This window comes from Triturus cristatus, chromosome 10, assembly GCF_964204655.1.
Source record: "Triturus cristatus chromosome 10, aTriCri1.1, whole genome shotgun sequence".
In the NCBI taxonomy this organism is placed as follows: domain Eukaryota; kingdom Metazoa; phylum Chordata; class Amphibia; order Caudata; family Salamandridae; genus Triturus; species Triturus cristatus.
Genome location: NC_140593.1, coordinates 119,256,591 through 119,273,889, shown reverse-complemented (window position 1 = coordinate 119,273,889; position 17,299 = coordinate 119,256,591). Strand labels below are relative to the sequence as shown.

The following is a 17,299-nucleotide window of genomic DNA, read 5'->3' as shown; positions in this document are numbered from 1 at the left end:
AATATAACGTTTGTGTGGTTACTGAAGGCTGTGTTTGAGAATGAATGGTTGGAGAAGGTTGAGAAAGATTATGTAATCAAAAACGTTATTGAAATTGTGGCAGAGGGGAGGAACTGGAATGGGCAAGAACTTGGAGGTTTTGAAAGAGTTATAAGTCAGCTCTTTAAATGCAACAAACATTGCAGGGCGACAGACTGGCACCTCCACTGGGTGCAAGAGGCCGTTTGATGAGTCTAGCTCATAAGGACACTAAGGTATTGGTAAAACCAAAGAACGTTTGAGAGGTGCATATTGGTGGCCAGGCATAGTTCTGCAAATTGAAAGGGTGGTCAGGTAATGATGTGAATGCAGATTGTGTGACAAGTCTCAATAGGTGAGAACGGCACCAATGGTTTGTCATGAAATCCCTGGGGAGGTGTGGGAGGAAATAGCTTTGGACAGTGTTGGCCCCGTAAATACGAAAGGAAGCTTGAGTAAGTATGTGCTGGTACTGATGGATTTGCTGTCCAGTTGACCGGTGGCCTGATGTTAAGGTGGTGAATAACATCTCCAGTCTTACAGTGTGTAAGTTTTTGGTGGAGGTGTTTGCAAGAGAAGATAATCCCAGTTGCAATCTTCGAGATTATGGGGTGCAATTTGAAAAGGAGTGGTTTCTATCAGAGAGGGAAATTGTGTACAAGAAATGTGCTTTATATCATCCTGAAACAAATGGGATGGTAGAAAGGTTCAACAGTAAGTTGGAAAAAACAATTCACGTTGCAAAGCTGAACACGATAGACTTGTAGGGTGGAGGAGTACAGGTTCACCACACATTCCACAACAGGGTTATGTACTTTTGAGGTGTTTCATAAACATAAGCCTAACACATAAGTTTGCCTCCCTTGGGTCAGTGCTTACAGTAGTCAGCTTCCCACAGCTGAGGAGAAAATCACTGAAGGGAAGGCTAAAGAAACACTGTAGCAAAGGGTTAGAAAGGAACGCTATGATGCTTGCAAAGCTGTCAATGACGTAGATGTCAATGTTCCTGACATGGTTGAAGTGAAATTGCCTAGGAAGACATGTGGAAGATATTATAGTGGGGCTGCGAAACTGGAAGAGGGAAGAATTTCGACTCAACAGATTATATGTTAATTTTTTTTCTTGTTTTTTCATTAATATGAACATTGAGAGGGTGATAAGAGGTGGGTGATAAAGGGGGGTATATGCCAGCTTCCCGTAGGTATTATATGGTTTGTTACAATGCATCCCCTTTCGATGTATTGCTTGTGCTTTCTAAAAGGAATGGTTAGCATGTTATGGCTTGAAGAACTGACGGCTACAGTGGGCCCCGGCTAGCTGGGCTTATGTGGATGGAGCTTCTCATTTCTACAATAAAGAACTTACCAGTCTCTCTACACAGCCGACTCGGAGATAAACGCTTCCGCCTGTGCAGTTTACCTTAGAGACGTCACACTTCCGTCCATCACGGAACATGAAAAAGCTAGCCTAAGCTCTCCTTTGTCTCTCGAGGAAGTAAACCTAGCAATTTGCTCCCTAAAAATTAACAAACACCCAGCCCAGATGGAGACACGGACAATTTTTTAAAAACCTTTGCCCGTGTACTTACACCAACCCTCTTGTCCCTTTTCCAACATTTTGCCAACTCTGGTACCATATCTGGGACCACTTGTGAAGCCACTATCGTAATACCCAAAGAAGGGAAAGACCCAAGTCAAAAATTATAGACCAATCTCCTTTATTAATCTGGATGCATATTTTACGCTAAAATTCTATGTAAGAGACTGGAACCTCTTCTTCCTCGACTAATTGGGAATTCACAAGTGGGCTTTATGAAACAGACTCTGCCATATTATTGAGAAAGCTAAATTGGCCCCGTGGGTATAGTGTCTTGTAGGAGGGTTACTTAATGCATAGAAATGTGAGTGGTTGGTGGCCTTTCAGGCTGACCTGTTACATGTTAAGAATGTATGGACAACTGTGCTATTCTACTTCCAGGTTGGCGCAAGACGCTTGAGATGTATCCGCTGCCATACATGTACGTATTGTGATTAATGCAATATGCAATTCATTGCTCCTTCTACTGGGAAAACTCAATAAAGTTTGTTAAAAAAAATGAAACCGAGTCTGCAATATAATTGAGAAAGCTAAATTGGCCCCCTCCAAAACTGTAGCGGTTACTCTCGATGCTGAAAAAGCATTCGATAGGGTCTCTTGGACCTTTCTCCGTGAAGCTCTTAAGAAATTTAATTTAGGAGCTACCTTTGTCAAAATGATCATGGCCCTGTACAGTGGTCCATCAGCTAAGATCAGATCTGGGCGTTTACTTTCCTCTGCATTTAATCTACAAAGAGGAACAAGACAAGGTTGCCCTTTGTCCCCCTCATTATTTATCTGAAGCCTCGAACCCTTACTTCAAAAGATCAGATCCAATCTGCTCATTCATGGTATCGCCTTCAACAACCTCAATGTGAAAGTACCAGCATACGCTGACGATATCTTAATAATGTCTGAATTGGCTACACAGTCTATTCCTTCCCTCCTCCAAACCATTCAATAATACGCCTCAGTCTCTTACTAGAAACTTAACAAGGACAAATCGGAAATCCTTGCTCTGAAAAGCCTCTGCTCTAGGGCCCTTTTCACCAACACAGGTCTCTCCTGGCAGCCGAAATTTGCTAAATATTTAGGTTCGGAATTCAACTCCGATATAATGGAATCCCTGAAACATGAGGCACTTACTTTAAGGAAGGTGGAATCTCTTCTCGAGGGCTGGAACCCTAAATTCCTGACATGGTGGGGCCGAATTGAGACCATCAAGATGATCACCCCCCCATAGTCAACTACCTTACAAATATGCTGCCTTTGTCCCTATCAGAGGAATTTATACAAAAGATGGACAAACTATTAAATACATTTCTTTGGCAACACAAACAACCTAGAATCTCGTTAAAAACTAAGACTCCCTGTTCACCTAGGAAGTGTTAATCTAGCAGACTTCAAGAATTATCAAACCACATTCTTAGCCAGGCAGAGCTTTCTTTGGTTCACTCAATCTCCGGACTGTACTCCTACGTAGCTCGAGGTAGAAAAAGATACTAGGCGAATTTCACCCACTCTCTCTCCTATCCAGTAACCCCAAAGCCCTGTCCTCGGGTAAATAAATCCTATACAACACAAAAAGGGCCCTTTTGAAAATAGACAAGATCCTAAAATTCCCGATCACCAACTCGGACATGACCTCCTTTTGGAACAACTCTAAAATTAAAATCCAGGGCTCCCCAGCCTGCTGGTCTCACTGGGCTTCTAAGGGCATTCATTTCCTGAAAGACCTAGGAACCTCCCAAAACCTGCTATCCTTTATAGAAATGAATATGCGCTACAACCTACAAAACAGATTTCTATGATTTCTTGAAGCTTAAGATTGCTCTATCTAAACTAAACCCCTATAACAACGACCCTTCCATAATCAGGATCATCCTATCCTTAAATAAATCCGGCCACCAGGCCTCAAAGATCTACCATCTTTTACAACGGAAGTCCTCCACCACATCCTCTAAACTCCAAACTCAATGGGATCCTAACGAAACGATTACACCACAATCTTGGCATCAGATTTGGAGATCAGCAGTCTCAAAATGTCCCCCCTCCTTGCACAGACAAAACTCTGGCTACTACACAGGACCTTATGGACGCCGGCTCGCCTCCACAAAATCTCCCTAACAGAGAACCCGAGTTGCTGGAACTGTAAGGACCCTATGGGAGATCTCCCACATCTTCTCTTTTACTGTTGAGTGGTTGGCCCATTTTGGGACGCAGTGTTTAGCTTCATTCACTTTATCTGCGGGGTACCTCTGAAACGATCTTTCTTAACATTACTAAAGGGATTTCTAGACCCAAACAACAGATCTCGCAACGACAGCCTATTAATTGATATCCTCCTTACGGCTGCCTGCAAATCTATTCTAACGAATTGGATAAACACAGCCGATACCTCCTTCCGTCCTTGGCTAAACTGGATCTCCTTCCTGAGAGGAGCAGATAACATCTCATTACAAAACTCCCCATGGATTCTATTTCACCACAATACAACCACTGACTCTCTCCTGTCACTCCCTATACTCTTATTCAACTTTCCTTGAACACATGGGTACAAATATGAGAGATATTTAAAACGGTTAGCACCACCTCTCAAAACCCTGGACTGAACCCTTTGAATGGAACATACGAACTGGAAAACACCTACACTTGAAACTCGTTAAAATCTCCTTGGATTTTACACAGTTGTACATGTGATTGTCTCCTTACCTATTAGTGCCCCCCTCTACTCCCCTTTCATCTTACTTTACTTCTTATTTTTACACGATACTACACGTCTTTGGGTTTTTCGAATCTCCAATTGGTTTTCCTCTTATTTATTATCGGTCTCCTGGATTTTGTTTGTAAATCTAGCCCCTCATGTCTCGATCAATCCTCAAGGAATGTAAGCATTTGTACCGTATATTTTAAACTGGACCATTCGATTGTCCCTTTCTCTGTTAATTTACTTCAAAAATATTTCTCAATAACATTCATCTGAAATAAAAAAAATAAAAAAAGAACTTGTCAACTCATCTTAGCTTCCTGACATTTACTGGTAGATCACACTAACTTCACACCTGCCTGGTACCAGGACTACCAGAGTGACTCCAAAGGTATTAGATGGCTGACCTCCTCTTATCAGCTAGAGTGACAAACTCCAAAGGCCTCCCTGCAACTGCCCTTGCCTGGATGTGCTGGAGCCCTGCTTGCCTCTGCTGGAGTGAGCCTGATCCCCAAGAGGTGCCTCCCCAGGTCCTGAACCCCTGGCTGGCATCAGTGGAGCTCCTCCCATGGACTGTGAGAAGGCTACCTTTTCAGCTGAACTAGCCTGGTCCCTGTACCCAGCCCATGCTCCTTTGCAGTCTGCCTGAACTTGTGATTTTGTGCTGGTCTAGCACAACAAGATATCTGCAGCTAGCGCCTTCTGCATCTTGACGTACTAAATGTTGCTCCAGGTTTCCAAATTGGTGTGGGATTTTTCTTGTGTTTTCACATTATTGCTGTTTGTGTGCTGCATAAATACCTCCAAGTTAAGCAGGACTGCTTTAGTACTGAGCTAACAGAGGGTTAAGCACAGGCTAATTTAGGGACTTGTGTGGTTCACCCTGCTCAGGACTGTGGTTGCTGCCTGAGTGGGGTTTGCACCCCCCTCTAACTCCACACAACAAATAATCCAATTTCTTACAGGGAGGAAACATTGGATTCTGCCTCCTACTGGCCTGCCATGGGTTGCTGAGACCAAAATTAAGCGGTAGGGAAGGCGATGCAGTAGGAAAGGATGGAAAGGAATACCATTGCTGCCGAGTCACACCAATTCTGATAGTGTCACACCAACAGCCTTGAAAATACTGGGCTGTTGTCTATAACTTAGCACCCCATGGAATAGAACTATATTCTCTGAACTGATGGGTAACTTGTTTCATAGGTGTGCATCAGCCACGGGCTTGTGCCATGGTGCAGCGTTAAATTAGCCTTTTCTCTGAATAGCCTGCAGCCAATAAGAGGGCAAATCCATGAAAGATGCTTGCACAAAATCCCTAAAACCCAGCTTACCTCAATCAGGCATGCCTTCTAAGTAGAACAATGGCGCCAATAGCCCTGCCATTACAGACAGTAATATACAGGCCAGACCAGAGCAAGTAATTTGCAGCATCCTGGTAATAATGAAAAGTCTTGGGCTTACAAGGCTCAGATCCTCTGGGACCACCTGCACAATTTCACTGTCCCACAAGACATGTGTATCAGCCTAATAAGCAAACTGCATTGACAGATTTAAGTGCTAGACTGGATAAACAGTAAATTACCCAAAGACATCCATTCTTTTTGATTCCCAGTCTTTGGGATTTGTTATAAGGAACCTGGGGTTCAACTTACATTGGGAGGTTTGGACAACAGGGCTCCCAGGTGTTGGATGCTCCACTATAAACTGTGAAACAATTCTAAGTAGTTAAGCTACAGGTTGACTGAATCAGTAAGACTTTATTAAATTACAGTATCAGGACAGATAAACGGGCCCTGGTTGACGGATTTCAATAAGCACATTTTATTTTATCTCAATGGTGGGCAACTGTAGTTCTAGAGTTTAAGATGCCCTTTTAACCACCACTGCAAATGAAGTGCTCTCCTCAGTAGGAAGGTTGTTTCGTAAATCTACCTCTCGTTTGATTAATGTGAGAGGGAGAAGCAATCCGTCCTCTTCTCAGTCATCAGCGTCTTAAGGAATACAGGGCGCTTCTTGGATTGGATCAGAGTCAAAGAACACAATTTCTCCAATAGGCTGACTTTCATAATTTGCCCTTTTATGATCTGATGGCATTCGATTGGCTGAGATTTTGCAGACGTTAAATAGGGTTCTGAGTCTGTCATCTGAACAAGATCATCTTGTGGTGGAATCACAGCCTGTACAGAAGCAACTGGTAGATCTAGGTACCTGTGTGGAGGTCTGCACCGGAGTAGGTTTGGTCCCAGTAGCAAGTCTAGAGGGGGCAGAATGTGTCACGCACAACCGTCTACAGTACTCCAATGGGAGATCCCTGTAGCTCAATTGGGCCTCAGAGGGAGCCGGAAAGCAATCTGCATTATGGCCTCTATGAAGGACTCAATCTACTGCGGTGTAGACAATTGACCGGTGAACACAGGATGTCCAGGGACCAGCTGCAGATTCACTTCACATTTCAGGGACGGTTTAGGGGTGCAACTTACCTTGGATGCTCATGTGCCGTCTCGCCAGACTTCCAAGTGGTTGTATGAGGAGTCCCACATCTTTTTATGCTCATGTTTGGAATTTGATTTTGACCAACTGGAAGCCTTTGATCAGAAAGTGGACATTTCGCAGCGAGAACATGGAAGAGAAACTATGATTAGGGCTTTGACTTGTAGCATGAACTGTGCTTCAACTGCATCTTTTGTGTTCAGTGATATAGAGTTCTGCCTCCCCGTCTCCGATGTCCTTCTGGTGCAGAAGGGCACATTGTCGCACAACTTAGGAGCAATCTGAAGAGCACAACCATGCAAAAGGTGAGGATACCTGCAATAAACTTAACCACTGGCAATTGCTCTGCGTCTCCAGTGCAGTGGAAGGTGTAAACTATCAAGACTTTTTTGGTGCTAGTTTTTTTATAAGGACCAGAGCTCACAGGACTGTTCCTTTTCATGGAGTAGAGATTCCTTTCACGGCCCACACCCGGAGTGACGTTCCTCTTTACATGGTATGGTACATTTTTTAGGTTAGGGTTAACTAAAGCTGGTTGTCTGTGTCGACTCTACAGACACAAAGCTTAGTCTTTGTCTTGAGGTGAGTTTCGAGAGGGGTTCTTCGAGATTAACCTTCTGCAGAGTCGGATTATTTGGAAGGTTTGGCAAGAGAACTACGTTCCCTTTATTTCTCGAGTGTGCTGGGAGGCCCTCTCCCAACGCCAACTGCCTCCGAGACCCTAAGGTCCTCAGCAACCGCTCCAGATGGTGATTCTGTACAGTCCTGGCATTGTATGTCAGAATAATGCCTCCACCTCCTGTCCTTTTCAGATTAAAAGGCATTGGGTTGAGGTGGTAGTCTTGTGGTTCCTCATTAACCAAAGGTTGCAGTCCCCTTCCCTGGCTGATGGATGTGCACGAGTGGTCCTTGGCTGATGAGAGGCACATGAAGGCTACAAGAAGGGACGAGAAGCGGGAGGAGGAACTCAATTCTTGGAGGGAGTTGTTTCATGGGCTTCTGAACCCTTTTGGATGCTTGAATGATCAGCATGACAGCTGTACAACCGAGGAGGATGCCTGTTGAGGCGTCAATATTCTTATGGTCAGGCTAATGTGGTCTAAGGTATGGTAAAGTAGATTACAATCATGTACTGTTTTGACCTTGCTTGCTGTTGCTGATCTCACCCTGCCACTCTTTACTGACAATATCTGCCTCTATTGGTTGGGCTGTTACGTAAAAACTAAAATAAAGGTTTAAAAACAAAAAAGGTCAGACTCTGTGCTTGTCTGATGGGAACTTGCTATTGCAAGAGAGGCAAAACTTAAGAGTAAGATTAGTGTTTTCCATAATCACCCATCCCCCCCAAACTAGTCCTCTCACGGCTCCTTTGTCTTCATGTCAAGGGATGCTGTCCCGGTCGGTGTTGTGTATATTATTTTATTCAGTCTTTGATGCTGCCTAAGTTTTCCGATGGTCCCTCGTGGTAATTTTTTGTTTTCAGTTGCAAAAAGCACTGAAGCACGTCAGTCCGATGCTGGGATAAAAACAATCTGAAGTGGAGTCTGTACGCTGGTTCATCGTGGGTTTTGGAGGAGGTACTACGAGTCACCTCAAAACCGATACTACTTAAAAAAAAAAAAAATTACAAAAACGAAGAGAAAAAAACCGATTTGCAATTTTCTGAACCCAACACTAGATTTCAAGAGTGTGTACAGTATGTGATCTGCAGCTACACATGCGGCAAGCCTTTTACATACAAACAAAATATACACTGTTGGGAAGAAATACTTAAGATCTTAAAAGAAAAGAAAAAAAAAAAAGACTACTAAGCTGCCCACTCTGTGCTAGATATTCACCAGTTAATTCTCCCACTACAACTTAGCAGGAAATATGAAACTAGCATTGGCAAAGCCAGGTGGTGTGCCAACACTTGTAAACACGGGCATTAATAAATGCTGTAACACTGCATGACAAATGCCTGCCCAGTTGGTTTTCGCAATGCTGGTAGTAGGGCACTGGGTAGGTGGGTTATTGGGGAGGGGGAGTAGCAAAAACTGGATTTTCAGAATAGAATAGAATAAATAAAGCAGTTAAAGAACTTTATATAATAAGTGGTGGTGTGGTGATTAAGTATATTTTCCAATGCAAAGTCGTTCTTTATGCATTCCAATGCATGATCTTTCTGAAAGGGTAATTATGCAGCACATAGCAAATAGTATGCAATTTAGTTGACCTTTCCTATGGTGTTTAGAACAAATTGGAAGTGCAAATGTTCTAAGAGGATTTAAGAACTTGATAGAGATATTTAAGATGAACCTCCTTCCAGAAAAAAGGGCTGGAGGGTAATAGTTCACATATGTTATCTACTCTTATACCCAGCCAGGATTGCACCAATTATATACCTGCATCAATTATATATTAATGTATTATTAACAATAGCAATTGGGAGAGCTTGTATTTAAGGCTTGAATTCACCAAACTGGAAAATATGGCATTGTGTCAAGCTGGGCTGAGGCAAAACAAATTCTAAAGGTGGTCACTTGCTTCATAAGAAATACAAGGTTCTGGTTCATCTACTTTTGTAAATGGCTTCACAGTCAAATAATTAATTTACTAAGAAAGGTGCATACAAAGCATTCAGATGTGAGTAAAGTCTATTAAATGTTGCTTCGCTGGAAAATAAACTTTCTTCAGTTTTAAAATTGATATGAAGTAGCCATGAGAAGTTGAAAAACAAGGCGTGCAAAAGAATATGCGCAAAAGAAATCCGTTAATAGTTGCAGCTATGATTCATTGATATTTTTTGTTTCGGTAAAAGTACAGATTTACAATTTTATATCCTCACTTTTAATCAATAAATGTGTATTTTGTTTAATTGATCATTGCCAAAGTTGTATTCGTTCTTTCATTCAATAAAACATGTATTTTCTAGCTGGAGCAAGAACTGCTCAGTTTTAAAGATGGGCAAGAGGAACTTCTATAAACAAATATTTCATTCCAAAATACACATTTCAGTGCATAATCTGAATCCTGAATGATACGGACAGATCTCCTTACCCTTATGTCCTTTGGATGCTCTCCTTCAGCTATCCTAACCATCCATAGAAATTTGTTAATGTCATCGCCAGAGTAGCCAATCACTCCACCAAAAATGATTAGCACATAATCCACATCCAGGCTGCGCATTATTTCATAGGCTGCAGATTCATTTGAAGACATTGCTTTTCCCACCTGGAGCATAACAAGAAACACACTTATCAAATACATGACATCATTTTTAGTCTGCAATAATTTCTTTGCCAAAGACCACTAGAAATATGTTGATGGCCAACATGCTGCCAAACCACTGTCTATATTATCATAAAAATTAAGTATAAAGGTCATGTGCAGGCACCTAAATAATAGTCAATGATCAATTACTAATATGAATAAATTCTACTCTATAATAATTCCAGATTGAAAACTCAAAATAAAAATGAACAGCCGAATTTAAAAACTCATAAGGTCCAAGATTTTCTATTATTCGAACAAAAACAATTTAAATGAAAGTTATATGTGGGTAGGATCACATAAAATAAATCTAGTTATACCGTACAGCAGTCTCATACCCAACCTGCTATAAATCAATGGGCCAATTTCTAAAATCAGTTATGATAATTAATTTACAGTTAAACTATTCACTGAACTGGGGCATGGAAAGACACCAGGAACAGACCTCTGTATTACTAAAACTGTTTAACTTTTGCTCACACTTACCAGTGCTATATGGCTATTATTCCACGTGTTGTTGTCAACTAGAGTAGTCCGATTAGCCATGCCTGCTATCTGATAGCCATAGTCCCACCAGGACATCACACGTGCATGCTCATCTGTGTTTTGTCTTAGCCAGTAGTATGCTTCTCTGAAATCATCTAGGATATTTCGTGTGCTGAAATATTTAAGTTCAGGAGCTTAAACAAATCTCTTCAATGTAAACATCTAGGCTCATCCGAATACTAATTATAAGCAGTAACAAATGAGACTATTGCAACGCAATAATATACATATAAACCTCCCAGTAAGGCAAACAGTGTGCATTCATACTGAGAAATCAAAATAAAAGCATTACTTATAAGTAACTACAGTTCTACATCAGGAGTATGTTCAAAAAAATGAACATCTTGACAAATCTCCATTGTCATGCTGTGGATCCCCATCTGGACACTGAGGACTATTCAATGATTGAGAACTTGCAGCTTATTGTCCAGCTAGCATACATATATTAAAATGTTTTGAACTACCTGCAACCACTAAAATATTAAGTACCTTTCTTACCCGAGCATATTAATACTTGTTAAATCAATTAGGAAACTATGCAAGTCTTTCAATTTTCAAATTTGTAGACACCTGCCTATCATTTGATTAATACATTCTTCTACTTATGCTGATCAAGTACTGATTGGAAGCCAACTGCTCAAAGTATTTTAATAGATGCACTTTCGCCTTGAATGCAAAAACCTCCACTAGGCAACTTTCAATATACTAGCATTTCTATTTTGTCTTGTGTTAACTGGAAAAACTTAACAGCCATTTTAAGAACGAACACTCAAATTCAGCTTGTTACAGATTATTTAATTACTTGTATACATTAAGTCTTACTGCAACAGCACGTAGAAGATTGGAGAAACTGCTTCTTAAAAGAATTTCAAAGCTATCTACAGCTGCTTTGTGTATATGCAGCACGGAGTTATGATTAATCCCCATCCAGGAGCACAGTCTCATCTTACTCCGTTTCCTGCCCATTAGTAGGAGATGCTCGCTCAGGCTTACCACTTCACTACTGTGGTGCTTTTCAGTCTTGGGAGGCTTGGAACACTACTAATTTCATTGAAACAGAGTGCCTTACCAAGGAATCGCAACAGGGACCGGTCTTCTAGTTATCCAACAGAGCCAGATACATCTGTTCGAAGTCCCAATGGAGGGGGAAAAGTTTAGGTGAGAATAAAGCTATTAATCAGTATGCTCGTTTCAGCTTGTACAGACTAGAGAAGGAACGAACCATGCAGAGGAGTAGAAAGGATATTCTCCACCTCACTCACTGAAACTGTGAAGTCACATTCCCTGTCTCGGCCAACTATTGCAGCATCTTGCTGAAAACGTAGCCCCCTCCACCCATAACCACACCTAAAGTGGATTGCATTGTAGGTGACAGTGAAGGTCGCTCACATTTCTCCATTTCTCATGTTGCACTGGTAAGTAGAACTTTCTTCCTGTCGGTACACCAATGTTCTCTCAAAACACACTACCACTGTTAGGGGAGATTCTCACTATGTGAGTAATAACCACTGGGCAGAAAAAAACACTACTTTAGTGCCTCTCATCAGCTCGTCAAAAGCAAATCAAAGTGTGATGCCACACACTCTCAGATGCTTCTAAAACAGCCTCCAGATTAATGATGGTGGTTGGTAGACCCTTTTTCATATCAACTGCAGACCTTTCAACACATACTTCAGTCTTAGTCATTTCTTAACACATCAAAGAGGTATGGGGCAAGGGTGGGACCTGCTAAGCTTCGCGGGATGAGCATCCCGTCTGTTCACTATACTCTAGGGCATCTAATTCAGATGTGTTTGGAGTGCCAGACTCCGCAATATATTATACTGTCTTTTTCAGACAGAAAGAAAAAGCTACTTACCTTTGGTAACAATTTTTCTGGTGAATACTCTACCTACAGGTTACTCAACTTTTAGTCATCTCTGGGGCAGACTGTGCCCGGAAACACTTTTGCTGTATCTCTCTGGCACCAGCAGTTGGCATCGGTTGAGCTACGTCAGATGTGGAGTTGTGATGACATTACAGGAGTCATACAGCCTTGAGACCTGCACCCTAATGAGAGTTTTGCTCTGTTTTTTTGCGACTTTCGAGGCGTTTTGAGAGAACTGAATCTTGTATATTGGTGCATTAAATAACTACTTTGAGTGATTTATTAAAAGAGTATACACCTGTACCAGTTGTGTTTATATCTACAGTAGACGGGAAGGCAGGATGGGCAGGGACTAATCTGCAGAAGGATGGCTCATCCACCAGAAAGATAGTTTGGAAGGTAATATTCTTCTGACAGGTACTGCTACCGGCAGATTCCTCACCTTTGAACAGAATCCCAAGCAGTAAACAGGCAGAGAAGGAAGTGGGGGAAAACTTGTTTCTATAGAAGACTAACTCGGAGAACAGAGCAGGCAGTGTCCATCCCTTCTTACTTCAGAATCCAAACAATGTACGGCAAAGATATTGAGAGAAGCGTGTAGCTGCTCTGCATATGTCTGCTACGGGTTCTTTTCTAGCTACAGCTAATGTGGAAGACTTTGGCTCAGGTAGAAAACTTATTTTTACCTAAGGCGTACTAGATCCTTCTACACAGGAAAATCCATCTGGAAGTTGTGCGTTTTGAGAGTGCTTTAAACTTTTTTACAACCTATGTTGTTGTGTACAGATTTAGATTCCGTATATAGGTTTACCGATTTATGCCCTTATATAGGTACAATTCACATTGCCCTTATTTGGACATAGCAATCCGGCCCTTATTTAGACATTGTCCGTACAAACCAAATACAGGCATGGCCACCTAAATCCGTCCATCCACGTCACAACAAATTCTTGAAAAACCAGACCCTTAAGCCTTTAGGAATTTCCCTCAGCTTGAATATTGATTTCTCCAAGAACTCCAAGTATGCATGAACATCTATTCCTTGGGGGTTCATTCATGACGTTCCTCGGCCCGACTTTCATGTCAATACTGGCATTCCTAGACACCTTCAAGGTATAAATATACCAGCACTTGCCTTGGCAAATTGCGGTTCCCGGAGGATTAGATCCAACCCAGACTACGCGGTTCACCACGGCAAGTTCGGAAGGAGATCGAGTTCCAGTCTGATGCACTGACCGGACGCTGCCATCCTCCTCGCAGGGAATCCAGCTCCAGTGCTCTCTGACTTCCCTTGCGGGGGGTTAGACTATCGAGTCCAGAAAAGAGTTTCCAACCTCTCATTCTCAGGTATGGAGCCAACTAGAACTTAGAGAAACGTTTGGCAAACTCGTGGCTAAACTAAAGTATAGCTAGCTATACTTTAGAAACAGCACCTACTTCAAACCTTGTACTGCACTTAGGTTAGGTACACCAGGGTAGAACAATTTAGAAGCATCAGAGGAGTATCACATTTTAGCATTATGTTATTTATGTATTTTGATTAATAGATGTCATAGCTACAAACCATGCTATTGCAGTATTATTTTATCCTACTGCTAACCTCGTACATATTGTACATCGCAGTCTTACGATTGTAGCAATTCATATCTCTTGCATGAGAAATAAGACTGTTCAATAAACCCTTTTATTGAAACGCCCATCTCTATTTCTGTGCAACTCTGTAGAAACGAAGCATGCACGATTGACTGAGTGAAACTTATCTATTGTTTCCACGATTCGGAGACTGTTCCGATTCTAAAGGGAAACAAAGTTGTCATGTTTATGCGGTTGTCAGAATAATCCCTTCTTGTATATTCGAGAAGTTTCTAGTGACCTCCGAGTTAGCTGGCACACACAAGTAATTAAGTTTAATATACTCGATAGAGACATACTGACCTTAGTCCTATGTCAAATCTATAGTGTATGTTATTCCAATGCGCAGAGCCTATCAGGGATATAGGAACTACTCTACAATGTAACCAACAAAAAGTTGGGTCATATAATCTCAAATCCTTTGTACGGATGATGTATTAGTTTACTGCTTACCTACAGTCTAACCTGTGTAGAATTTCTACACAGGTTAATCTGTGAACATTAAAAAGGACAAAGAGGAGGATAAAAGCCTGGAAGTGTGATTGATTTTCATAAATGAAATATGGCCACCACCTTAAGTAGAAAAGCAATCTTGGTCTCCAGCACCAATGTGTCTGGAAAGAAACCTGTAAATGGGAGATTTGACGCTTGTTAGAACCACAAGCAAAAGTAATGGCTTCTAAGAAAACAGTCATGAGGGTTAATAGTCTCAACTGATAACCGCGAAGTGTTCAAATGGAGTCCCCATGAGAAATGTGAGAACGAATTTAAAATTCTACTGTGGCACACTGAATGGTATAGGCAAATAGATGTTAGTTAATCCTTTGAGAAATCTTGACACCACAGGAGATGTGAACAGGGATGGTTGGTCTGGTAAGCTAAGGAACACTGGTAAATGAGAAAGATGACCCTACAACATAGCTACTGTACAGCCTTATTGAGTGCAAATTGTAGTACATTGGAAAGAGATGCTTTACGTGTATCTATCCCTAAATCGGCGCATAACGAAACAACTTTGTTCCACCACCCTGAATAGACAGATATGGTAGAAGGGAGACATGCAGAAAGGACCTCACCTCACATTACAGCACACCATCTCCATATATGAAGATGAAGGCTCTGAAGTTTGGGGTTTAGAACACGTCCTTCCTATTGAGACGTGGGATCCTCTGAGCAGTAAAGGAGGAAGGCCTGCTAGAGTGAAGTGCCATGGGTCTTTGTACCATGCCCTTCTCGGCCATTTTGGAGTGATGAGAATTACTTGGGCCACATCTTGGCAAATCCTCCTAAGAAATCAAGGAATTTAGGGTATGAGGGGAAACGCACACTGAATTGGACATTTCCATATCAATTGAAACACATCCCCCAATACTCCTCGCAACCAGAGGATTGACTAAAAGACTGAAGCAGTCTTGGACTATTCTGGGAAGAAGAAGCCATTCGTAGTTGGCTAGCTAACGCTGAGGCGGACACTCTGGTGTTCAAGGAGCCTACCAAGGGATTAGCAACCAGCGACAGACTGGAACTGGGTGCATCAACACCGAGCCTCAGAGCTTTGGGACAGAGAACCTGAAACCCCACTACCTCTTGTTTGCTTATATACCACATTGCAGTTGCGGTGTGTCAAGATTTAGATCAAGTGAACTAGAATGAAAGGGAGAAAAGCTTTGCAAGCCAACCGGGTAGCCCTCAATTCCAGTACACAGATGTGTATTTTCTGGAGACTAAAGGCCTCTGATCTCAAAGTCTTTAAGGAGTGCACCGCCCCCGAAGGTAGAGCTATCTGTCACTACCGTAATCTCTGCTGGAGGGGAATACAAGGGCCCTTTAACCAGGTTGCCCTCTTTTCCCCACCATCTCACCTCCAGTGCAGTAGAATATAATGGATGCCATCAAGTTCCCTTGATGCTAGAATCACTGTCTGCAGAAGAACCTCTGCAACCCTTGTGCACTATTAAAGCTGCGCCCAACTAATTATCTAAGAGCCATCGCTCGAGAAATAACCCTTGTTATTTACGTAAGAACTGGGTCAGGCATCCCGTTTCGGGACAAAATGGTGGACGGGCCGACACAATCTCACGAGATCTTGGAGGTTGAGCGTAACTTCATAACCTGGGATTCAACCTTCCACGATAACACCCAGGTGAGACGAAGACGAGTAGGTTCCCATACGAGCTCGCTACCTATTCAGGGTAAGTCTGACTCCTCTTTGTACGCTCCCGTGCAACCTCGTCCCCCCGGTGATTGACACCATTTGTATGGATTATTTGCATGTAGCCGCAGCATGTCGGCATTTTGCATTTTCTTGACGCACTCGCAGCTCACGGTCTTACAACCAGAGACCCCCCCCTTCCTCGGCCGTACTCACTCTGGAAGTGCCACTTGAGTCCGTTAATATTTCACTGACAATATAAGAGACCGCGGGGTCGTGTACTTGTTGAGTTTTTATCTTTCACCTTGCCGGCACTATAAACCTATGCCTTTACGTTCACTTGGAACCGGTCCACAGTATCACTATTGGTACACCTTTGGCTTTAACGCCCCTCCCCGCTCTAGTCATCGAGGTATCCTCGCTGCACGCTATTTGGCACTGCCGGCTTAGTCATCGAGGTTTCTCGCTTCACACAATTTGACACTGCCTCAATAGTTCGGTATTTATTCACTATTCCACACCAGTCCGCTGGACTGTTTATAGTCTGAGCACGGCTAAGAAATATCTTTCTGGTACGGCACTCTGAGTCCGCCCATAGCAGGTCTTACGGTACACTCACGGGACCACGCCCCCCTCCTCATTCAACATCGAGGACCCCTGTTACTAAATATCCCGTCCTCTCGAGCACAAGCACGTCAGAGTGGGATATTGTTATCTTTTCGGTGATGAACAAACTAATCCTGTTACATCCCATGTTTTGATGTGAATAATTAATGCCGATACACCTGTATGTTTTGTTGGTAGCATCTTAGACTGATACAGACCAGAAGCATGCGAATTACCAGTCTACTTCTGCCTGGTTTCATTGTGTGTGTGTGTATGTGTGTGTGTGTATATATATATATATATATATATATATATATATATATATATATATATATATATATGCTTTCAACTAACAGTGCCATGTTGTCGTTATTGTTTGATGCCTCATTTACTCCTCGTTATGTAGTATACCCGTTCAAGTGGTCGGGTCGCCTTCCCTCATCTATGAGGCTCT

The 17,299-nt window shown here is 42.2% G+C and overlaps 1 protein-coding gene across 1 annotated transcript in view; it reads right to left on the bottom strand.

Moving 5' to 3' along the window:
* STT3B (STT3 oligosaccharyltransferase complex catalytic subunit B) overlaps nucleotides 1-17,299 on the bottom strand; it is a 449,914-nt gene that overhangs the window by 100,841 nt on the left and 331,774 nt on the right. Inside the window, exons 12-13 of the mRNA XM_085630572.1 lie at nucleotides 10,529-10,700; nucleotides 9,830-10,003 (exon numbers count right to left, since the gene is read on the bottom strand). Coding sequence (XP_085486698.1) covers nucleotides 9,830-10,003; nucleotides 10,529-10,700 — 346 coding nt within the window. The remainder of the gene's footprint in view (nucleotides 1-9,829; nucleotides 10,004-10,528; nucleotides 10,701-17,299) is intronic.